The following is a 25526-nucleotide window of genomic DNA, read 5'->3' as shown; positions in this document are numbered from 1 at the left end:
AAAGGATACCTATACACAACAAGCAGGGCATCACTGTACAGGAAAGGGATACCCAGTGCTGCACATGGGTATTAGGGAACCCATGGTGGGCAGCTTAAACCACCCCAACAAAGTCCACCAGTAGCAGGGGAAGCCACTAGTTCAGGTACACAGCCAGGATCAAGGGTTAAATGTTTTAAATATAACCAGTGGTGCCATGTAGCATATAGATGTCCACGAAGACAAGGTGGGGAAATAAAGGTAGGGGAACCGTCAAGTGGGAGTAACAGAATGCCGGCAGTAAGTTATCTAGAGACAACAAGGGTACCAAGCAACCACAAGAGGTTATAGCCTATCTTAGTAGATGGGAGACAGATCACTACTAAGAGAGAGACAGCCTCTGACTTACCCATTGTGAAGCCTGCAATGGTTAAAGAGGAACACTACTTGCGTGGGCAGTCTACTCCATTCAGAGCTTTAGAAGGGACCCGATTCCAAATATCTTTGGCTAGGGCTCATCTTGACTGGGAGGGTGGAAAAGGAAGCAAGCAAGTAGGTCTGTTTGGGGATATCCCTGCAAATGTCATGATGGGAATGATTTTGATAATCCAGTATCTTGTGTGCATGTAGTGACATGCAGTCAGGTTTGGAGACAGACATGTGTGTCTAGTAGCCGGGTTCATATTACGTTGTCGAACTTTAACAAGTTGGAACGCCATATGGTCAAACCCATATGTTCGAACTTGTGAAAGTTCGAAAACGTAAAAAAAAAAGAAAAAACGTACTTGCACCAAGCCCCCCCTTGCACCCACCACACACACACCCTGCTCTTTAAATATACCAACTCTGAGATCGCACTACAATGCAGTAAAGGGAAATTTTCCCTTTCCGCACTGTACTGCATTGAAGTGCGATCTCGGAGTCGGTATATTTCAAGAGTGGGGGGTGTGGGATGTGCAGGGGAGCTTGCTCCCCCTGCTTACAACCGTCAGGTAAGTTGTTTCTGGTTTTTATTTTTTTTTTTAATTTTTGAACTTTTACAAGTTCAAACATATGGGTTCCGACCACATGATGTTCAAACTTGTGAAAGTTCGACAACATAATAGGTATCCCTGGTAGCCTGGGAGGAACCCAGACAAACCGCACACTTGAAGCCAGGACTTGTGAGGTGGTTACTTCAGAGAGGGAGCTGCCCTGTAGCAGTGAGACTGAAGGTGAGCCACAACTGTTGATGGGTACTGATGTTCCCTTGGACAGAGTGACTGCAAGGGCAGAGGCGAGTAGTAGTACCCAGGCTGACAGTGTGGCACCACTGTCAGAGGATACCAGACTTCCTGTGGAAGAAGAGCTGGGAAGGGTTACAAAGAGAGAGAGTTGAGACAGACTCGGCTCTCATACCCTACATTACAAGGCTTGAGATAGGTAGCTGTGGAGGCACCTGATTCTCAAGGAAAGAGGAATCTTTATACTGTGACAAAAGGTTACTGTATAGAAAGTGGACCCCTGAAGGAGGGCTGGAAGGTGAGGTAATACAACAGTTGGTAGTGGCCAGAGCCTACCGTCTGGCACTTTTAGTCATAACCCATGACATTCCCTTTGCAGACCGTATGGGCATAAAGCATACCAAGAGATGTATCATGCAGAGCCTTTATTTGGCCTGGAATTTCCAGGGATGTAACAGAGTACTGCAGGACCTGTGAGCAGTGCTAAAAAGTAGGCAAGCTAAGAGACGTGGTTAAAGCTCCTTTGATGCCTTTGCTTGTGATTGAGGAGCCATTTCAGAGTGTAGCTATGGGTGTTGTGGGGCCTCTGAGTACCCCAAGTTCCACAACAAGATGTATATCCTAGTGGTAATAGATTATGCTACCAAATACCCCTAGGCATTGGGTCTGTCCTACATTGAGGCAGAAAAGGTAGCAAATGCTTTGTTAGAGATTTTCAGCAGGGTAGGTTTCCCAGAAGAAATACTGACTGGGTGCCAGTTTCATGTCAGACCTGCTGGCTTGGCTGTGGGAGCTCTGTGGGGTGAAGCACCTAAAGACAACCCCTTATCACCCCCAGGCTAATGTTTTGATGGAAAGGTTCAACTCTACACTAAAGACCATACAACGGGCATTTGCAGACCAGTTTAAGAGGGAGTGGGACAAATATTTGCCACAACTGTTGTTTGCTTACAGAGAGGTGCCCCAGGAATCCACAGTTTTTTTACCTTTTGAGTTGCTATATAGACATAGGGGGAGGGAACCTTTAGATTTGATTTGCAATGTGTGGGAGAGTGAGTGTGAATCCCACAAGGAAGTCTGTTGTGGCATATGTCCTAAACCTCAGGACCAGGCTCAGGGAACTCATGGGCTTGAAAAAACAATGAAAGACCACCAAGATAAAGGAACAGCACGTAAACAAAAACCAGTATCCAACTAAACAAAGTGCCAGACCACCAAGGCTATAGGTTATTAAATGTATTCAACTTGAAAGTAAAAATAAAAGCAGGTAAGCGCTTTCACGATGCAACAGATCACTTCATCAGACAGTCACATTAAAAAGAATCATCTATATAGCAATAGCACGGTGACATCATTTCTGGTTGCAAGAAGCATGTAAAAGCATTTTTTTAACAACAATAAAAAATGACATCATATGATAGCAATATACATACAAAACAGCAAAATACAAAACTATAAAATATACATATAAAAAAAAAATATATATATATATATATATATATATATATATATATAAATATATATATATACACACATATACACACACACACACACACACACACACATTTTAATATGGGAGTGGGAGTGGGCATGCCTTTAACATAGGCTTCAGGGAAACAACCTCATTTAGTCCTTGAAGTGATAAAATCCAGGCTTGTTCCCTTGCCTCTGTCTTGTTCTTAAGATCCCCGCCCCTAATATCAGTTCCAGTACCTCCAGTGCCATACACTTAAACTTATGGGAGTTCCCTTCAGCCACCACATGATGTGCTTAATGCATTTTCCTGCCTCTCACTCCTAATGTCTCTCAAGTGTTCCTAAATCCGTTCCTTAAAGGAATGATTGTTTTTCCCTATATAAAAAGCATAACAGAGTGTGCAGAATGCCAAATAAACTAAATATTTGCAGAACAATGTACATAAAACATACACTCAACAGGAAAAACCCTAGTGGGGATGTCTAAAAACCATGCTAGGTTATATAGAACTACATGCACTACACCTTCGACAGGGATAAGTGCCTTGCTGCTGGGACTGCAGAAACCCTCCTAATGCTACCTTTCTATAACATAGTTGTCTGTTCAGATTGGGGTTGTTTCTAAAAGAAAACTGTGGAATTTCTGATACAGCTCCACTTAGTTCTTCAGAAACGGTTAGTATTCCCAGTGTTTCTTCACTGTATCACAGAAAGTATTTACATCACTCTAAAATATGAGTGGAACCCTCACTGTACATTGTGGAGCAAATATAGGGGATGCTTCTCCCTCAGATAGCTGTTGGGCATAATAAGCTTGCCCCTTGCCTTTCCTTTATTACCAAACTTGGGCTGTACAGCTGTCTACCTCATTCTGTGCATAGCCTCTTGCTAGAAAGCCAAATCTCAAACTCCTTCTACAGGAGGCTATCATCATTACAAAGCCTCATAGTTCTTAAGAAGTGACCCCCTCAGCACATTCCTTGGTATGTGCCGAGGCTGCATGCTTCTCTTATGCAGTAATACATTATTCCTAGTGGCCTTTTTAAAAACCTTGGTCTTAACACATCCTAATACTGATTTACTGATGGATATGTCTAAGAATGCAATCTCTTTGTCAGAAGATGTGTATGTGAATATCTGTAATTCAGTGGTAGAATGTAAAAACAACAAATTCTGCTAGCATTTCAAGGGAGCTATCCCATAATAAACTTGTGGGCTTGGCCCAGGAGAACCTGGCAGAAGCCCAACAGCAGAAAAAGTTGTGGTATGAAAGAAATGCGTGGGCCAGAGAGTATGCTGTGGGGCATCAGATTATGGTTCTCATTCCTGTCAGACACAACAAGCTGCAGGCAGCTTGGGAGGGACCCTTCAGAGGGGTAAGGAAGGTCAGTGATGTTAACTTCCTTGTAGAACTAATAGGCAGGAGGCAGGGACACAAATTGTACCATGTTAACACCATGAAACCTTACTACGATAGGGAGCCATTTGTGCTAAGTATTTGCAGTAGAAGGCAGGATGAGTCTGAGGAGGATCTATGGCTACAGGGAGCCAGCCAGCAAAATCCCAAATTACTATAGTGGAGCCTAGGGTTGCAGGCATATGATGTGACAGTGGAACACTGTAATAGGGTTAGCAATGCAAACGCAGCTGGGATCTCAGTACAGGGTATGGGTAATATATTCCAAGATAGACTCATCCTTCTCAAGCAATGTTTCTCAAGGGTCACTTGAAAAACTAGCTTGAGTCTTCAATAGCTATGCCAATGCCGTAATGTCAGTATGGGAAGATAAATATGTGCTTAGAGGAAGGTTTAGTAACATGTTACTGTTTTATCACAGATTTGTTGACGACCTGTTTATTTTATGGGGTGGATCATTACAAGAATTTAATGAGTTTCATGATTATATATCAAATACCACTGCATACCTGAAATTTTCCCAATTAGTTTCCAAGGACAGTATAAATTTCTTGGACGTTGAAATATATAAGGATAATTTAGGTCAAATCACCACCAAGTTATATCAGAAATCATGTCACTGCGACCACCTGTTCTTCAGAAAAAGTATGTATCGTAATTATGTGTTTAAAAATGTTGTCAAAAATCAAGTTTACAGAGCCTCTAGACTGAATGTTATGGATGATAATTTGCTGGAACAAACTAATGCTTTAATGAAAACATTTGAGAATGGGGTATTTGAGTCAGAAAGTAGACAATGCTATACATGAAGTAATGAATAAAAGAAGGGTATAGCTAAAGAATATTTTTCGCATAATAGTAAAATAAGAGAAGTAAAGAAAACTTCCAACCTAGAAACAAATCAAGTCCCCCCTTTAATAATTTAATGACTCACATGTGTATACTTAAATTATTGATAAGTATTGGCATTTCTTGACAGCGGACAAAGAAGTAAGAGAGATAGTAGATAGTAAACCTAATTTCCTATATAAGAATATGAAATCAATGAAACGGCAGTTGCGTTACCCTAAAAATAAGAAAAATGTCAATAGTGAAAATGTTACTAGGATTTGTGGCAGATGCCCCACTTGTAAATATATTGATAGTTCTAATTTGTTTGTCCATCTTGATACATATTTGAGTTATATATTTAGAGTATCAGCAACTTGTGCATCTGCACACATTGTCTATTTAGCATGCTGCCAGAAATGTAATGGAAAAACGGACAGGGCATTCCATGACAGGATAAAGGAACATACTTACCTTATAAGCAAAGGCAGTAGTACAAATGCTTTGGCCAAGCAAGTCAGTGAGACGGACAGCTCACATACTTTTAAGTTTAGAGTGATGGGTAGAGTATATGAAAATATTAGGGGTGGTGACATCAGAAATCATACGGAGCAATTAGAAACAAAATGGATAGTCCATTTGAGAGGTGATTCAGGTCATGGTTTGAATGACAAGATCCCACTCAAACCTCTTCTAAAAGCAAGACCATTGTTCAGTAAGATATTTATATTGTAGTATTTTATATAGTGATTACTTGTAATGTTGTCAATGTTGTATTATTCTTATTTTATTTTCAATTGCATGTGTATCATGTAACATAACTGCTTTGTTTCTTTAATATGGGGGGGGCATTTAGACTGATTTGATAATTGGTAACAGTTTTTATATTTAAATGATGACATTCTTAGTTAAAATTTACATCTGATGAACCAATGCTCCTGCAAAAGTGCCCATGTTTGTTTAAAGGAATAAAGAATGTTTTTTTTTTACTTATACACTGGATTGTCTGGCTATTTCTGAGTCTATTCTGGTTTTTAAAGATTTTGAATATCAAACTAATTTATACAAGATGCTTGTGTGACAAATGTATTAGAACTGTATGTCATGTGTATGTCAAACTGCTTTGTACAGATTGTTGTGTTGAAAAGGTATTTGTGAAGTGCTTGGGCTTAAAATGTAACCACAGTGTGCCCTGCTGGAAGAGAACAGAAATATATATGCACTATTCTGTTTAAATGTATATGCTTAACAGAGGAAACTGGAGTGTTAACCTCAGTCCAGCAAACCTTAGAAAAATATTTGAAATTAAAATCACTTTATAGGCTATCTGACAGGTTTTAATGTAGCCAGAGACACAAAGTCTGTACTAGGAAGCTTTCTGTATTGTTTTTAGGGTGAACTAATTGCTACTCTGAAAGCAAGAAGGAATGCAGTTGTTTTATGACTTCCAGCATCTGCCAAAGATCTGAGTAAAAGCGCTTGTATAAGTATTTTTACAGGTGTAAATGCTAAATACTACCAGCTTCAGCAATGGCATTTTTGCCTGGGAACTTGAAGTCAGATGACGTGTAGTGATGTCATCCTGCAAGCTATCCCAGCAGTAATATTTTAGATATTATTTTGAGACTTCTCTTAGTGAGACAGAGCATTCTGCATTCTGTCTTGGACCTGAAAACAAGAAGAAACAGCACTCACTGAATCTGTCTTGCTCTGTAGCAAGTAAGCTTCTAGAGAACAGTATAATTCTCTTAGATTCAGTCAGGAATATAGTGAAGCTTAGTTTAGATATTTTTCTTTATTTGTGTGAGCCTGTACTGCAATGTTGTTTAAAATATTTCTTGTGTTTTTGAATTCTGATGTCACTGTGAATATATATTTCATATTTTCTTGTTCTTTTATTTATTATTAAATATATTTAAACCTTTCATTGTGGCTGACCTGTGTAGAGATGTTTAAGTTTTGAGAGTAATTGCATATTTATTTGGGGACACTGTGTGGGTCACTTTTAAGAACCTTGCTCTTGGCCAGACTACCATTTGTATTAATATTAATATTACACAGTAAAATTGGTCACCTTTTGTTAAGGGCTTTAAAGTAGCTGTCGAGGAGTGACTGGTGGCAGTGGTAACTACCTTATAGTCTGAACAGAAAGAGGCATAAATACTAAACCTGTGCCAGCCTTTCCCAGGTGTGTGTGTGTGTGTGTGTGTGTGTGTGTGTGTGTGTGTGTGTGTGTGTGTGTGTGTGTGTGTCTGTGTAAATCAAACCTCAAAGAGTGTGTGTATCAGCTACTTGGACAGGGACACGAAGCACTGGTTGGACAGAGAGGGTACTGGAGGTCTTGGCTTGGTCACTCAGCTGAGATCTCAACTCTATAGCTGTGCCAGTAGGAAGTTTTATTGAGGATCTGGAGAAAGAGGGAGAAATCAGCCCCGGACTGACTGTGATTTCTGTGTGTTGTTAAGGGAAATTGCAGTTGATGCAGAGAACTGCATCTGGAATTACTGTGTGTGCACCTGTTATCCTGTCAGTGAACATCCCCTACTGTTGCCAGTGGAGAGGATTGAGGCTCCTTGATTACTGTTTGGCAGTAGTAGGTCATCACAAGGTATATTTTCATTACACAGTGTTTTAACTGTATTCTGTTTTCTATTGCATATTTTAGACTAGGAAAGCAACCATTGCTGTGTCTTTTGTGAGTCGCACAGAAATGTAAAATGCCCCCACTCTTGTGGTGTTGGGTTTTTAAACCCATGGTCCCTGTAGTTGCTCGCCACTTATGTTAATTTAACCACGTAATTGCTTCCCTCTCCTCTTTTATTGGCTATAGTTAGTAAACTAAAAAAATTCCATTTTTTGAAGTCACAACCCTTTCTGCTACTTAAATTCATTGGCCTTCCCACTGCATTCTTTAGAGCTAGAATACTAAGTGCCCAACCCCATCCAATCTGTCTTGCTTTTTAAAAAGTAATGGCTCTCCCCTTAGACTGCTAAAGCTCGAATTGCACCCCCTTCTTTCGTGTCTGACTGCTTAGTGCACACTGCAACTCTTAGAATATTAACCCATGTTTTTACGTCTTACCTTTAAAAATCACAAGTTATTGAAGAGCCTATTTTGCCTGTCAGTATTAAACTTGGTATTACTGCTTCTGGTTTTCTGCTGGTGTGAAAAGGAGCATAGGGACACTATTTCCTGGAGAATACTGATCACCAGAAAGCCTGATAACTGCTTCAAAGGTACCAGCTTTTGGGTACTATTTTGCTCCTGGTGAGTGAGAAGGCAAAAGGCATTGCTTCCTGACTGCCTCAGATTAGGTAGTGAGTGTCTTTGTGGGCCCTTCCTGATTGGTATGGTTGCTATTAAAATCATCTACCAGGAAAAGGCTACTACAAGCCTACAGATCCCTGCATCATCTGAGACAAGACTGTTGATCACTAAAGAGCCTTTGGTCTGGTTCTCATCCTAGGATTAATGCTATTTTTTTGCTTTTGGTGGGAGAAGAAGCAAAGAGCCATTGTTTCTCAGCACTAGTAGTGGCCAGGTAGTAGCCAATTAGATGAATCCCCACTATTTATCATTATCGCCAAAGGTAATTATTTCTTTCCAGCAAGTACTGCTTGATTAGCTACTGTTTAATCTAACTTCAGAATAGCTCCCTAGATATTTCATCCATAAATGGTCAAGGTCTGCTTTAGTACTTTCCCTTCAAATGTTTGGCAGTGTCTTTATAGATGGAGGCACTTTGAGGTGATTTTTTTTCCCGTAAGAGAACCCTTTAACTTTCACAATACTTAATCGCACACAGGACATCTAGTCTGTGCAGTGACCAGCACAGCCCCCAAAGTTGCAAACCAGATACTCCTGACATTACTTTCTATTCTCACTGCAACTCTCTAATCAGTAAAAAGGGCCTTTTGTCGTGGATATGAACTTTCCCACTGTTACCAGCGTTCTGGACATGGGCATCCTGAGGCAATATAGAAATCACCTAATGTTTACTGACAACTAGTGAATTCTCAAACTGTTAAGATGTGTGAAAGATATATTTATACAATGTCACTGAATGCAAAGCTCTCACATAAAAGTGCACTTAACGTCAGTCAGGTTGTCAGTACACATGCTGCATCCCTCACACACAGCACAAAGCAGAAATATAGATCCACATATGCTGAGGCACTTAAATGTAAGTTTCCTAAACATCAGAGAACCTCCTAGATCTCCTAGATGAAGCACACATTACAAATGTGCTCAGCAGCCCCAAATGCACTCTTTCTAAACAAAGCCCACATCAGTACTTACAGCCACACCTCATGGAACCTCTACTTCTAAGCTCATAAGGCAATCTGCCATACAACCCAACATTCTTGTTATTGGAGACTCCATTGTGAAGCACACTGATGTCCCCATCACCAGGCTGAGTAGGGAGAAAGTCGCAGTCAGTAGCTTATCAGGGGCCAGGATCTGCCATAATGCATACGCACTCAGGTCATTGGGCCACAAGTACCAGTATGACTCTGTCATAGTCCATGTGAGTGTAAATGACCCAAGACTTATTTCCCTAGACTAGATGTCATGGAGCTCTCGACAAATGTGTTCCAGGCTGGTATAAGCCTAGCCTTGAACATCATTCTACCTTCTCAAAGGGTGATGCCACAATACAAAGAGAAGATGACTGACTTTAATAATTGGCTTAGTTTCTGGTATCATTTTAAGGGGGTGCAGTATTTGTCAGCATGGATGGAGACTGTCAGCAGAACATGCTTCTATGCCAAGGATGGTCAGCACCTCTCCCCTCTTGACTTTCGAATATTAGCTAAAGCATTGTCCTCCCCCATACTGCCTTTTTTTTTTGTTAGGCAATGCCAAACTAAAAATACTTCCAGCACAGCAAATCCTACAAGCTCTCCTCACCCTGTAGAATGCTGACATCTGTGCAGTCACTGACACATGGTTTAACAACACTGAGAGCATCCCAGCAGTGCAAGGCTATAATGCCTTCCACACATTTATACCAGCTACTACACAGGCAGAGACTAAAGGTGGAGGTGCCTCGATTTACATAAATAAATAAATATACCTCTAGACTGGTCAATCAGGATGATGTACTTGAGTTTCTCCATGTTCAAATTAACATAGGCAAAATCCCTTACCACTTCCTTGCAAGCTGTAAGCCCCCTTCTATGACCTAGAAAACTTCTAATGTGTATTTAAGCTTACCAGGAGGACTCACCATCTAACCCAATATCGTATTCAGGGCAACTTTAATTACGCCACTATTAACTGGGAATCCTATATGACACCAAACATGCAGGCACAGAGATTCCTGGATTTTGAAAACACAAATTCCCTTGTCCAGATTGTCAGTACCCCAACCATGAACACAATTAAACTGGATCTGGTCCTCACTAATATGGGAGAGCACTGCACACCCCTAGTGTAATGTCAGACCAGAAATGGTCTACTGTGAATTAAAAATAAATCCCCATAACCTCAGCTAACTGGAACAGTGAATAACTACTCTAAGGCTAACTTCCTACTATTAAGTGATAAATTGCAAAATTTCAAGTCCTTCCTAAACCCAGAGAAAAATTCCTGCCTTCGCAGAACTGTTCACAGAAACCGTATACAAACATGTTAATAGGTGAATAGAGGGATCCGTACCCACCATAAGTAAATACAGAACTAACTCAAAAACAAGTTACCCTGGTGGAATCATAACATTAGCAGGATGTATAACAGAAGGAATGAAATCACAGCAAAAATTAGGAGGTGTAGTACCCAGCAGCATAAAAGTGCTCTCATCAAACTAAACAAACATCTCCGAGGACAATTAAAGTTTATCAAAGCCAAATCTGAGGTCAATTTGACCTCCTAGCTAAGGACAACCACAAGGTATTATTTAGATATGTCCGCATTTTCAAGGATGATACACAGTTGTGTGCATAGCTCCTTGTTAATGGAGTTATCTTTACTGAGCCAGAAGATGTAACAAACCTACTGGCGGGCAAATTCAGCCTAATGTTACCTCCCCAGCCTCCCCTGTGAAAATGTCATTAAATATGAATCACTCTACTATCACTAGGGAACAGGCCCTCAGTGTTGTGTCTGTGGCCAAGAGCACCACATCAGTAGGCCCTGACAATATTCCAGGCTGCCTTGTAAATAGCATGAAACCTGATTTACCAAGCTAACTAGAATCACTCTTTAATTGCAGCCTCCAAGCCTCATGAATGAAAAACAGCAACAGTAATCCTGCTGCACAAAGGTGGGGCTATCTACAGACACTGGAAACTACAAACCCACAAGTCTCACTAGTCTCATATGCAAAGCCATGGCAAGAACTATCATGGAAATGATCCATAATGACATAGGAAATCTCCAGACACTAGACCCAACCCAGTTTAGTTTCATCAAGGCCAGGGCATTCCTACTGAACCTGGTGGACCTCAGTGAGAAGGTCACCAAAGCAATGGTTGAGGGCAAAATGGTTCACAATGCCTACCTTGACCTGGCCAAGGCACTTTGTCCCACTGTAGCATTGTTGACAATCTAAAAAGGTTAGATGTAAACCCTTATGTCACCTGGTGTATAGCCAGCTGGCTCACAGACAGGACCCAGGAAGTTAGACTTGGGAAGTCCATTTCTACAAAGAGGATAGTCACCAGTGGAGTCCCTCTGGGATTGGTCCTGGGACCATTCCTTTTTAGCATCTACTTCTGTAAAGCCAAGGCCAATGTTGATGTCCTCTGGCTGACCAAATATGCAGGCAATTGCAAATTTGGAACAGTCATAAAATCCACCACCAACTCTAATGTTCTCCATGAAGGGCTGACACAGACAAATAACTTGAGTTGAAGCCATGGACTAAAACCAAATGCTAAAAAATGCATAGTAGTATCCTTTGGGAAGTCAACCACCCCTGGTAACTGTCATATTGACAGCATACCTCTAAGAGTTGACCTAGCAGTCAAGGACTGGGGGGGTGACACATAGACAGTAATATAGCATTTGACTATCACATATCTAGTGTAGTGAGGAAATCACTCTATGTTGTACAAGTTATAAACAAAGGTCTGGCATCTGGATCCAAGCAAGTTATTGTTCCACTGTCTTCGGAATTCATCAGACCTATCATTGAGTCCAATGCCCCCTCTGATATGTACCTAACCAGGCACATCTAACAACTGGAGTGTCCACAGAGGTGTGTCACTAAAATAATATAAGGCGTAACTAACATGTGCCATGCAGAATGCCTCAGGGCCCTGTCCCTGTGTTATGTCTCTTACAGGATGCTGAGTGGAGATCTATACCTGGCATACAAGGCATCATCAGATCCAACTCTGATGAATGTCCTGCATATCCACAAAACAAACAGCACCAGAATTACCCATTCTAAAGGCTTAAACATTGCCTGCAATATAAATTGGGCCTGTGGAGGGGATAGGTAAGTATCCCATAGACTACCCCATCTCTGGAGCATGTTTCCCATATGTGTGAAGCAGAGTTCGTCCCTAACCCAAGTCAGGTGTAACTTGGGCAGTTGGATGGAAAACAAAATGTTCATCCCTTGTTTGGCACTTGTATCCCTAACGGACACAGGCAACCTGTAAATGATTCATCTCTCAGGCCCCTGCTTGAAAATGTTTAATCACCCAAGCTCCTGCTTACACTTCCCATGGGTACCAGAACTTGTCAGTGATTTGGGATGCATGGCTAGGCTGAAAAAGGCCCCATGGTCATTAGCCTTGTACACACCTATGAACCTATAAACAATAAGGATAAGGAGCAATGAGGTGGTCTTACACGTGATGTGTTCTAGAAAAATCCTTCACCCAAATGGTATTTTAATGACAGTTATGTGTCCTTTTAGTATTTAATTATTTTCTTGTAAATGAGCACACTGCTAGACTGATGTGCACAAGCAATGAAAGGTGTGACAGTCATTTGTATGTTGGTGTCTGACTTTGACAATTGAAACATATATGGAAAAAATACAGATGCACCTGCTCTGACTCAGGATAGCGGTAAAGTCAAACCTACATACAGATGCACATACCCAGATTCAAGGTAGCTGTATCATATAATTAACAGCGAGACTACCCTACCTGTGGTATTTACAAGTTTAAAATTCCTGTAAAATATACACACACACATATATATATATATATATATATATATATATATATATATATATATATATGTACACACACACACACACACACACACACACACACACACACACACACACACACAACACCCATGTGATACCAAAATAGCCAGCACTGACATCAGGCAAACTTGGTGGCTACCTAGGGCATCATTCAGCTAGGAGCACTTTTCCAACATTTATACATTTGTTTTTCTTCTAAGTAAAGAAATGTGGCAGCAGCATTTCATACTTTAATCAGCCTGTGTCACCCCTGTTTAATACAGCGTCCCATGGATGGCAGTGCTGTACACCTGACTAATCAATTTGTGAGCTTTTTACTCCTTGCCACCCCAAAAAAATGTCTGATGGTGGGATGGCAGAGAATTGAAGCCTACAAATATTAAAAGCGAACTGGAGTAGACAGTTGCAGTAGAAAGTAGCAACAGCAGTAGTGTAAGGTATATTTCTCTTTAATCATGGCAGGTAACCAGATATGGGCAGTGATGGCTTTCTAGGGCTTTTTTGGCAGTACTTTGTTGTGGCTAGTGAGTAGCTATGCTTTTCTGAAGTGAAGCTGAAATGCTTTACTGTAGACTTTGAGATGGACACAGAAATAGCTATATTTGCTCTGCATGGGGGCTGATTGTAGCTGAGAATGAGACTGACTGACTTCTGTTTGTTCATTATTCTGACTTTGCATATCGGTTGTGATTTGTGTCAAGCATTTTGGAATACTTTACAGCAACTGTTTGTGTGAAACAAAGTTGAAACAGGAAGGTGTGAGCATTGTTTGTTTTTTGTTACTATCAGATGTCTTGATGTGTACACAGTCAAGAAAGCTGCTGTAACCAGCAGTTGAGCCATTTTTTGGACTATCTACAAAACTTCACGTTTATCATTATGCAGCACATTTTACTTGTGGGTGTGAATCCTTTAGGTGTCTATGCTATTTTCTGCCCCTTATCAGATAACTTGCACTTCATTGTATACCAAGTCCACGAAGCACTGAGCTAGTCATTAGTACATTATGTCCACTGTCTGAATCCCTTATCTTTCAACTTTACACCAATATAACTCACACACATACTGTTTACTCAGTTGCTTATTTCTTGGTTTGTTTTATATATTATAATGTGTAGCACACTTTAAACTGGGTGTTTGTCTGCCTTTATGGATTGTTACTCACATTGTGTAAGCACTTTCTGACTCCCAACCAATGTCAGTAAATAATAAATTACACCTTACGTATCTGATTTCTCTAGTAACTAGATTACTATACTGAGCAATTTTTTTTAGCCCAATGGCAGTTAGTTAATGGCACTACAGATAATATTTTTCAAAAATACATGATCTGCATTTTCATTTTCTGCCACTTGTTAAGAGAATAATAGATTTGTCAAACAAACTAATTTATTTTGTACTTCACAGGAATCCTAGAACATGCAACACTATTCAACTAGAGGCAAAGCATCCCTTGCTGGTAACCATAATTGGGTTCTACCAACCGTTTCAAGAAGGGAAGTGTTTACAAGTCCCGTAGTGTATTTTTTAAGGCACCCATCCATTTGTCTAAGCTATGTTTGAAAGCCAACATGGAGTCACATTGCTTAATATGCAAGAGGAGGCACTGGGTAATGAACATAGTGCATCATTTAGTTTTTGTTTATTCCCTGATGTAAATTGTGATCTCTTGCTGTAGTGTTGGCTACACTGTTTGATGTATTGAGAAAGAAGGAGGCCTTAGATAATAGGGTCCTTAAGGATACAGAAGCAAGGCGCAAGTCTCCTCTCATGACCCCATAAGACACTAAGTATAGGAAGACTGACTGTAGTCTGTCCTGATAACTAAGACTTTTAAGGCCTGAGATGCTTTTGTTAGGGATCAGTGTTTTTATATATATATATATATATATATATATATATATATATATATATATATATATATATATATATATATATATATGTATATATATTTATTTATATATATATATATATATATATATATATATATATATATATATAGGTCTACCTGATAATGCTGAAAGTCCACAACGCCGACAACGAGAACATCGGCAACGGAGATGATCGACAGTTTAAAATCCAGACGCTGAGAACACCGACATGTTAAGGTAAGTGTGCGATAGTGACGGACTGTAGGGTTAGGGGCAGATTAAGTAAGTTAGGGTTAGGGCGAGGGTCAGGTTTAGTGTGCAATAGTGACAGACTGTAGGGTTAGGGGCAGGTTAAGTGAGTTAGGGTTAGGGCGCGGGTTAGGTGAGTGTGCGATAGTGGCGGACCTTAGGGTTAGGGTTTGGGTTAACTTTAGTGCACAGATAGTTGTGTATGTAAGGTTTAGTGTAGGTTTGTAAGGTTTTTGGTGTGCTTGTGTTGTGTCTGTGCTTTTTGGACAGGGAATTTGTTTTGTTTGTTGATTGTCGGGATTGTGGTTTGTCGGGCATGTGAAGTTTCGTGTTTTTGAACTTTCGGTTTTGTGGCATCGGTGATTTAGTTGACGGTGTTTTAGCATGTCGGTGTTATCAGGTAGACCCATATATATATCTATATATATATATATATATATATATATATATATATAAAATAAGATGTATTGGGGGGATTTCATTGATGCCTACTCTTAAGCATTCTTGGAGGCACTGGTAGTGACTTTTTTACTGCATCAACATATGGCATTTAATGTTGCCAGTATGAGATTGTTGGGGTCATGTGAGTTGTGGTGAAGAGGGCTGCCTCCAGGTTAGCTATGTGTTTTCACCTTGTACAGATAGTCTGTTAGGTTAAGCAAGAGTTAATTTTCGGTGAATATAGAAGTATATTCCACAGTGAGACTAAGACAGTAATGCAAAACACAGAAGTCACCCAAATGTAGTCTAAGGTAACCATTTGAAATGTCGGGACCCACTACAGCTAGTCCTGAAGTACAGACAATGGCCAAAGAATGGACTTGTGTATACTTAAATCCGAGAAGCCATTTCTCAGAATATTCCCTTTTCTCCGAGGTAAGGCAATTTCGGAGTTGGTAAACCAAACCACCAAAGACAAATGGTTACAAAGCAAAAACACGAAATAAGTATAGAAACAATAAAAATACACAGACCACAGCTTTACATTAAACACTTTTGCCATTACATCTGAGGTCTGTGTGTTTTTTCCATTTCCATACTAATGTCGGAGTTGGTATATGTAGGTTCGGGGGTGGGGTTGGCTTGCCTCGTCTGCAAAAAGAAGTTTTAAGGAGAAAAGCGATTTTCGAGATTCGCTCTTCTACTGTGTTTTTTTTTGGGGGGGGGGGTTTGACTTTTCAGCACTTGGCATTTCAAGCAACAACATTTTAATAGGGAGCCATAATCTAAAATAAAATTAAATGTCAATTACCTTTCGCAATATATAGATTTATACAGTGAATCAGCGCGCTATCCATGCTTGTGTATGGAGCTAGATATCGGTAAATAGTTAAAATATTTTTCTGGGTTTAATAGTATTTAAAATCTGGTTCTGGGTGTATACTTTAACCCTTAGCATAACAGATTCTTTTATAGTTATTGTTGAGGTATTTCAAGAGCTTCTTTTTATTTTTTTAGCAAAACAAACCAGTCAGTGCCTTCAAAATCTAAAAAGAAGCTATCTGATTTCTTGTGGGAGGAAGTTCTGTGCAGTAGGTCCAGTGTTTGTTGAAGGTATTTTCACCTGTGGCTTTTATGAATGGATACCTGTGAGAGTGAGAACATCAGCATTAGCTGATCATAATGGGCAGTTAATGTACCTGTAAGTGACCTTGGATGCTAGGGGTAAACAGTCATTGCAGTTCACCTTCCTTCTCCACACTGCATGGCAATGGCTAGTTCAGCAAGAACAACGAAATTGTCATCTATTCAATTTTATTAGACAGTTATCACTTGATGCCTTTACTCATTGCAAAAAATAAAAATAATGATAATTTCACTGGAGATATCCTTGCATGTTGTTTACTGGACAAAATGAGGCCTAGGAGGAAAAGATCCAGTTCTGTTTAATTGTATCTATTAGATATTGCATAATAACAAACATAATACAGAAGTCATATCATTCTGTGCACGCAATAAGAGATAAGAATACCATTTATTGATTTCTTTGTACAGAGTGAAAAAAACTTGTTATAGGATTATATCATTGTGCTGTTATTGTTAAGGATGAACATGTTGAGGTTAAAAGGGAAAATTCAAGTTTTGCTTTTCGTTTTTCGTGATGCTTGTTTTTTTGCTGTCACTTTAAACAATTTTGAGTCATACAAAACACGTACAAATACAGCAACATTATTGTGTTTGAGAAAACTTGATAATTTTTTTATGTTGATAACTACTTTCAGAAAAAATATCTTGTTCAGCATACTTACTTGTTAAGCAGTAGATCACTTTGATGTTTACACCACTGATGTTACAGATCCTTTACAAGAATTCCAGTGCATGTCACTTTAACAAAGCTAACTTATTTCCATGGTTCAGTATAGGCTCATAGGAAAGTATTAGGCAATCAGTCTACAGACCATTACAAGCCTGTCCAATAATTCATAAACAAAAGTTGTCTCCGGCCTCAAAGAATACAGAACAGACCACAGAGTTCGAGGCTGCCCAGCAAATTGTCTGTTTATTCTGTTTAACGTGTAGTGGAAAGTTTGTTCCAGTGGTACCAGTCAAGTAATTTTTTTCCTAAATTCTTAGGTGCGTTTTTTCTTCATCTTCTTAAATGCTTTAGACAGTATCCTGCACACTGTGCAGGAGAAATAGAGATCACATGAAGTAGACTTTGGTATTGTTCACACATGCACACAGCAAACGCTATTACACAGTAACTGAACTCACTGGTTTCTTTTCCAGCCAAACTATACTCGAATCCGACATTACTGCAATCACTGGCGTAACACGAATGATGTTTATGACTCTTGGAGCAGCATCAAGAGCATCATAGATTGGACAGCCAGCCATCAAGATACCATTGTTCCTGCAGCAGGACCAGGAGGATGGAATGACCCAGACATGGTAGGTCATCTTTTCATTAAAGTTGAGAGAGCGGAACACTACTGCTTCTAAGGTGAAAGAAATGACTCTGTTTCAACTCAAATGTTTTAACAGTTAACAACTGACAACAGGAGAGTGTTCTTTTTAGCAGCTCTGCTGTACTACATTTTCTCTGAAAATCTTTTGTCAGTTCATTAGGATACAGATAGTTCCACTTATACAAGTCATATTACGTAAAGAGCATGAATTAATTTGGTAAGAATAAACATTATGCATAAGACTATGGGATTCTTTCAAATTCCATGAAATACATTGAGTACTAGGACATTTTAAGAACAGATGTAGGTTATATGTACAGTATGCAGTTTGGAGGAGTCTGCATTTTTCTTTCAGCTAAATGCAGTGTTTAATTGTATTTAATCTAGGGAACACGAGGACTTCAGAGTAAAGTCTGATCGCTGTTCTCCTGTACATCCCATTGGCTTTTGCATTCCACTGCCTTCTACCTGTTGTTTCCCTCTGCAATTACATTGGTTGAATATATTTATTTTTGTTTGTTTATTTTCCTTTGTAAATTGAGATAAGACGCTGATCCAAATGGACCTTGTTCAGACTTACCGTGGAAGAATACAATAGACAGAAGATAACAAAGCTGACGTTTTCAAATGGCTGCACACAGTGATAAAGCAAAAAATGTTTTAAAGGCAGGCCACCAAGCATTTAAGCTATAAGACAAGTTCTATAATTGGTTCAATGACTAACGTACAATGTAAATGTTCAATATATACAATATCCATTAGGTGTACTGGGTAGGGAAAGTAGAAAGGAAGGAGGGAAATGTTATTTTTCAAAGTTTCCCATTAATGTGTCAGTTCTGAAATCTTCTAGAAGGCTTGCTGAAGCATGTCAACTAGAAAAAAAAAGTCATCAAAAGGCAAATGTGTAGCTTCATCTTCATCAGTAACAGTAATGCAATGGGGAAGAAACATTGTGGGGGAATGACACCATTCATACTACCCAAATGATGAGTTACTACATTTAGGTTTTGTTCTTTCTACTTCCTGGTTCATTCTGCACACTCCTGTCATGTTGTTTTGTGGTGACTTTTTGGCGCTAATTAAGGCTTTTCTTTTGTACAGCTGCTTGTTTTGACATCTTATCAGAAGCACTGTTTACAGCAACCCCACAATATTCAAAAATCCTATGCATTCATTATAGTGCATCCATATAATTTTATTCAAATTTAAGGGAAACTGAGCACAGGAATGCATAGGGTTTTGTAGCTGCTGGTATTTAAAGGAAGTGCTAGTGCGAAAACACTGCGACAGTGGTGGTCACTCAGTATTCCTAATATAATGCCCATTTTTGGCTCTGATACTTAGCTTTCATTAGAGTCCTCAGTGTCAATGGTCCTCTTAGTAACAGATGGATGTCAGTGTATGAAGGCATTCCTTATGTTACTATTGTCTGCAGTACCCAACCTCCATGGAATATAATCCACAGAAGTCAGTCCCCTGCACTTGCATTTGCTCCTTTACCTTCATTCAGAGCTCTTACAATGCTGTGATTGTACAGTAACACTTGTAGGACAGTTTTGTTTGCTGAAGTGAAATGAATATCATAAACCATGAATGCTGAGATAAAAACATTTCTAATAAACTTCACAACTCTAAACAGTGACCAGAGCAACATTAATAAGCCAAAGAAAAAAATTAACTTATAAAAAAATGAAAAGCGTTTAATTTACATTTGTGCATTAAAAGTAAATAAGAATGTACATAGCAATCATTATTCAATGAAATTAAATCCCATTCCTGTTTTATAAAATCAAACCTTTGAGTAGAGGTACTCACTGCAGTGAAACTTGTGCTGGTTCACATGTTCAGCCAGGCTGCCTCTATACAATACTGTGGTGAGAGTTATACCTTAGTGCTTTAGAGTCAAGGAACATAAACTAATAAGTTAAAACTATTTCTGATCATCTGCTTGATAGTCTTCTAAAAAGCATTCCAGCTAGGTCACTTTTTGCGACAGCAGTGATGATTGTAGAACTCACTAGTCATCTGTCATTAATCGTTAGGCTCCCATGAAATAGACATTACAAAGATCAAGCTCTACCACCCACACTATCTTCTTGTAATTGCAGCCATCTTTCACTGGTTCCTGGGAACCCTTGCAGAGGCAAAAATAGGCTTGAATATCCATTGATGTACTTCATATAGATTGTAGTTTAGCATAATCATTACATTTTCCCTGTAGAAGGCCCAGTGTTTGTCCCAGGATCTGGAGACATTATACCCTTCCTCTTCAAGTAAGTGAATGTACACTTCCCTGAGTCATCAGTTCATTCTCAGTGTAAAGGTGAGATCCACATGCAGCATCTTTAGCTATGTCTTTCTGCAGCACATGTGCAGCAGTTTGACCTTTTCATCTAGATTTGGCAGGTAAGTGCATCATAGTTGAATAATTTTCTGCCTATATAACTATTGGTGCTCTGCATTTTGTGCCATGTTATGGGTTGAGTCAGACATCACACATTAGCAGGGTATGTCTTTCTCTAGAAAAGATGAGCAAGTGTGCTTGTGATAGGCAGATCCGCTAAAGAGGTTTTCATTTTCAATGTATATTGTGTCTGGAACCCTCTCTATTTTTTTTTTTTTTAATTTACATTTTGTGTACCAGGGTAGAGCACTGATCAGAAATTGCACAATTGCAGGCTCAGCCTGGAATGCATGCAAAACAATTTGTTCACAGCAATGATACGTGAAACATGAAAACAATAATAGGTGCAAGAAGTTGCTGTATGTTATACGTGTAATATCAGCTCAGTTGAGGATTAGCACAGACATGATACTGTGTATGTATTTACTTAAGAGAGAGTCCCAGGTAACAGTGAGTAATCAAGTTAGTAGTAATTTTTGAAGTACAGAGGTCTAGCACACAGAATGAGAGTATTCAGTCACTGTTAGTTTGTGAGATATGTCTGGCATTTACATTTATTTTGTTTTTGTAGAAACTACTTGCGTGGAGTTTAGAAATTAGAGTACTTGGATATTTCTTTGAGACTTAGAGGGAGTGATTGACATAGTTTGGTAATAAAAGCTGAGGTCAGAAATGTTTAGTTTGGATGCAGGGGTTTGAAGTGTTGGCCCTGTTGTAAATTGACTCCTAAGGTTATAGGTTGAGGGATTGTGATATTGTTTGTGAGGTGTCTATACTGATTTCAGCAGGAAGGCTCTGAGGGTAGCTGTCTAGAACTACCTGGCTGGAAAGAGGCTGGAGCCCCTGTCCAAGCTGGCTGTCATGCTTCCAGTGTTCAGCAGTCACCTGCTTTAGTACATTCTCTCCAAGATCAAGAAACACACTGAAAAGCACCTACTAGAGATGGAATAATGGGAGATGGAGAATTTGAATGTAGCCTACAGCAGTCTTCCAGCTTTGCAATCTATAATGCCTGCGGCCTGTGGATGCCACCATGCTTTTGGAAAGACTGCATGTCCTCCTGAGACAAAGAATCTGTTTGCCCTCCGTCCAGACACCTTAATCCCAGGATCCAAGTCTGACACTCATTTCATGATAACATCGGAGGAGTGCAGTATCCCCCTGCATCCTCTATGCAAGGACATCAGTACTCATAAAATAGATATGTGGTATGTCTGCCCACATACCCAGGCCTCCATTTGACCACTTCTAATTTAAAGATCTAGTCGTCCAGGCCAGAGAAGTTTGCATTTGCAGGACTCTTGCCAGAATTGGCTATATGAAGCAAGTGAGTCCAATTTAAAGTCTGCAACCCAGATCTGAACAACCATTGGTACTGGGAATCCCACCTCAGAAGAGGACAAAGCTAAATTGCACATCTAGTCATACAGGCCAAAGAAGTTTGCCTTTACAGGCCGCTTTCCCAAATCTGCTGTATGCAACAGGTGAATCCAATTCAAAGTGTGTAACACAGATCTGAACAACTGTTGATATTGGGAATCCCACCTCAGAAGAGGACAAAGGAACCGACTTTCAATAGGGAGTCTTGAGTCCTTAGATACAGAGAGGGAATTTCTTGCATACAATTCCACATTGTTGTCCCCTTTAGGCCGTGATGTTAACACTACAACATTTCTCTGCAGGGTAACTCTTCAGGCCTGAGATCTGGCTCTCCATTATCAGTTAACTATTCAGGCAGTGTATATTCCCTCAGAGCAGAATTTAGTGGCAGATGCAAAACACAGGCTCACAAATGGGTACTTCACAGAGATGTATTTCTGGATATAGTCCATCGGTGGGGTATTCTTCAGGTAGAGCTTTTTCCTTTCCTTTTGAGCAGGCAACTCCTTCTTTTCTGTTCCAGAATGCCATGCCGTCTGGCATGGAAGATGGATGCCTTTTCTTTTCCTTGGAAGGGGATGTTCATAGGTTCATAGGTTCATACTAGGCTATATGCCCTAGGGCATTTATAAGCCTAGCCAGAGTGTGTTTGGCTTTTGCCACCCATTATAAATTAATTTTGCTATGCCCTTTTTTGAGGTTAGTATACTGTGCCTCTGTCTAACAGTGACACAGAAGTGATACCGGGGTAAACCTACGATCTCCCATCCACTCATCAAGATTCCTCTTGAAGAGAGTCAATGAGGGACTCTGCCTAACCTGGACTGGGATTTTATTCCAGAGTGAAGGGAGCCTCTGGGTTATGAATCTGTCCCTCCAGCATGTCCTATTTATTTCAGTGCTGAGGTTCAAGTCTCTCGAGCATGTAGCTCGATGGGATTTGGATTTTCTGAGGTGCAGCATGTCCCTTAATTCCGGGTTGGACATGGCCTTATCCGTCAGGCACAGGTCACCTCTGAGCAGGCGGTATGCCACTGAGTAGAGCTGGAGTTTCCTTAACCGGGCAGCATATGGCATCTGTTTGAGCCCTTTGATCCTCTTGGTGAGGTACTTTTGGGGTCTTTCCAGTTGCTGCAGGTGTTTGGTAAGGTACATCCCAAAAGGGCATTGTACTCGATTATGGGCCTGATGAGGGATGAGTAAAGAGGCACGATGACCGCGCCTAATCTAGATGTGAATCCCTTCATGATTAGGTGGGCTATATAAAATGTTTTTCTAACCACTTTGGCCACGTGGTTGTCAAATGAGAGATTGCTATCAACTTGGGTCCCCAGGTCCCTAATTACTTCTTCTGTACTTAATGGATTACCACCTATGTGGTAATTTGTGAGCACTTTGTTTTTGCGAAAGGGGATGACTATACACTTTTTGGCGTTTAGCTTGAGGCCATGGCTCTGGCACCAGTTGTCTGTTTCTGTGAGGCCCTTTTGGAGGATGCTTGTGTCGGCTGGAGAGTCGATTATGGCGCCCAGTTTGCAGTCATCTGCGAACTTGGTCAGCCACAGTCCTTCCGTGTTGGCCTGTACCTCTGAGAAATATATGCCAAACAAGAGAGGTCCCAGGACTGAGCCTTGTGGGACGCCACTTGTAACTGGTTTGGAGTCGGTGACATGGCTCCAGCAATTCTAACCATGTGGGTTCTGTCCTTGAGCCAGTTTGCAACCCATCTAGTGACATAGGGGTTTATATTTAAGCTGGTGAGCTTATCTATAATGCCCGAGTGGGGTATTGTATCGAAGGCTTTTGCGAGGTCCAGATAGGCTGTGTGGACCACCTTCCCTTCGTCAATGGCCTTGGTGACTGTTTCAAAGAAGTCAACCAGGTTTAAGAGGCAGGATCTGCCATCCTTACTTGTCCTCTATTCAGTTGATACTCTGTGTGATATGATTTGGTCCCTTTTAGGTACCTCTTTTCTGAGAACATTTTTAAGGTTTTACAGGTGATAAGAAAACCTGCAACCAGAAAGTCTTGTATGTCTTGTATGTTTCTCTATGCATTCCTTCCCCTTCCTCTACTTCCAAGAGTCCTGCAGAAGATTGAGCTGGGCTCCCCAGAAATCTTGTTAGTGACTCCCTTTAGGTCAAAACAGCACTAGTTCCCCCTCTTAATGCATCTGGCCAGGGGCAGTCATCACAAGTTACCTCACTGGTTGGACTTTCACATAGGACAAGGGGGCCACATATCCATCCTTACTTGTCCTCTATTCAGTTGATTCTGTGGGTGATATGATTTGGTCCCTTTTAGGTACCTCTTTTCTGAGAACATTTTTAAAGTTTTACAGGTGATAAGAAAACCTGCAACCAGAAAGTCTTGTATGTCTAAATGGAAGAGGTTTTCTATTTGGTGCCATGTAAATAACCAGGATCCTTTTTTAGTGGGGGTCCCTCTGATTCTCTCCTATTTGTGTGAGTTGCTGCAGTCTGGCTTGACCTATTCTTCTGTAAAGGCTCATTTGTCTGCCATTTCTGCCTGTCTGTCCTTGAATCCTCCCTTGGCTTCTTGCTTTGAAGTCAAACAGTTTCTCAGAAGCATCTTGCATCTTCGCCCCCTAAGGAAGCATATTCCTCCCCTTGGGACCTTAATTTTGTTTTATAAAACTTGACCCAGGTTTCTTTTGAGCCTGCAGGTTCAACTTCTGTGCAACATTGTACCTGGAAGACTGTCTTATTGCTTGCTGTTAGTTCTGCTTGGAGGGTTTTTGAGCTCCAGGCCCATGTGGCCACCCCTCTATTTATTTTGTTTTGTTTTGTTTTATTTTTTTCCAAAGGGACAGAGTTTTCCTTTGTACTAATACTTCTTTTATGGCCAAGGTTGTTAATGAATTGTCTTTGAATCAGGCAATACAACTCCCTTCCCTTTTTTCTTCTCCTAAGTCTGCTAGTCAGAGAGTACTGCATACCTTGGATTTGCACAGACAGCTCAGGTATTTGGATAAAAGTAAGGTCATTCTTAAGTCTGACCAACTTTTTGTTTCCTTTGTCCCAGGACATTGAGTTTGGCTGTTTTTAAGCAAACCATCTCCTCCTGGATTTCTAAGGCCATTTCCTTTTATTATTCATTTCATGGCAAGTGTCTGTCTACTTCTGTTAGAGCCCACTCCACTAGGACTTTTGCCTCTCCTGGTGCTCTCTCCAAGGGGTTGGACACTAATTCCATCCTTGAAGTTGCCACTTGGTCTTCAATGCATACCTTTACTAAGCATTATAAATTGGACATAGTCTCTAGGGCCAGAGCGGGTTTTGCAAGAACCACTTTGCAGGGGGTTGTTGAGAGCTGTTCTCTGCTTTCCACCTCCTAATCCTCTTCTTGAGCTTTTGCACACCCCCCTTACTGTGAAGAATACTGCAACAGTGGTATAGAAGGACATAGTACAGTTGTGTAAAATTTTACTGCAACAGATGTCCTGCTCTTCATTGTTGCAGTATTTGTTTCTTCCCTCTAGCCCCCTTTTTTCTTTTGGGTTTTTAGTTCCCCTCTTGGCTGAGGTTCTTTTTTTCCATCTACAATTTCTCCTTCTGAAGGAGCATAACCTCATTTTTATCCTATGAAGATTGTTTCTT

General features: G+C 40.2%; 1 protein-coding gene across 1 annotated transcript in view; it reads left to right on the top strand.

Annotated features, from left to right (window-relative positions):
• Positions 1-25526, top strand: part of GLA (galactosidase alpha) — a 552477-nt gene that overhangs the window by 422070 nt on the left and 104881 nt on the right. Inside the window, exon 5 of the mRNA XM_044057125.1 lies at positions 17944-18105. Within this exon, the coding sequence (XP_043913060.1) occupies positions 17944-18105 (162 nt within the window). The remainder of the gene's footprint in view (positions 1-17943; positions 18106-25526) is intronic.

Source organism: Protopterus annectens, chromosome 15.part0 (assembly GCF_019279795.1).
Source record: "Protopterus annectens isolate FY-2018-M chromosome 15.part0, PAN1.0, whole genome shotgun sequence".
In the NCBI taxonomy this organism is placed as follows: Eukaryota; Metazoa; Chordata; order Ceratodontiformes; family Protopteridae; genus Protopterus; species Protopterus annectens.
Note: the sequence above shows the minus strand (reverse complement) of the source record. Positions and strands in the feature narration are given on the sequence as shown.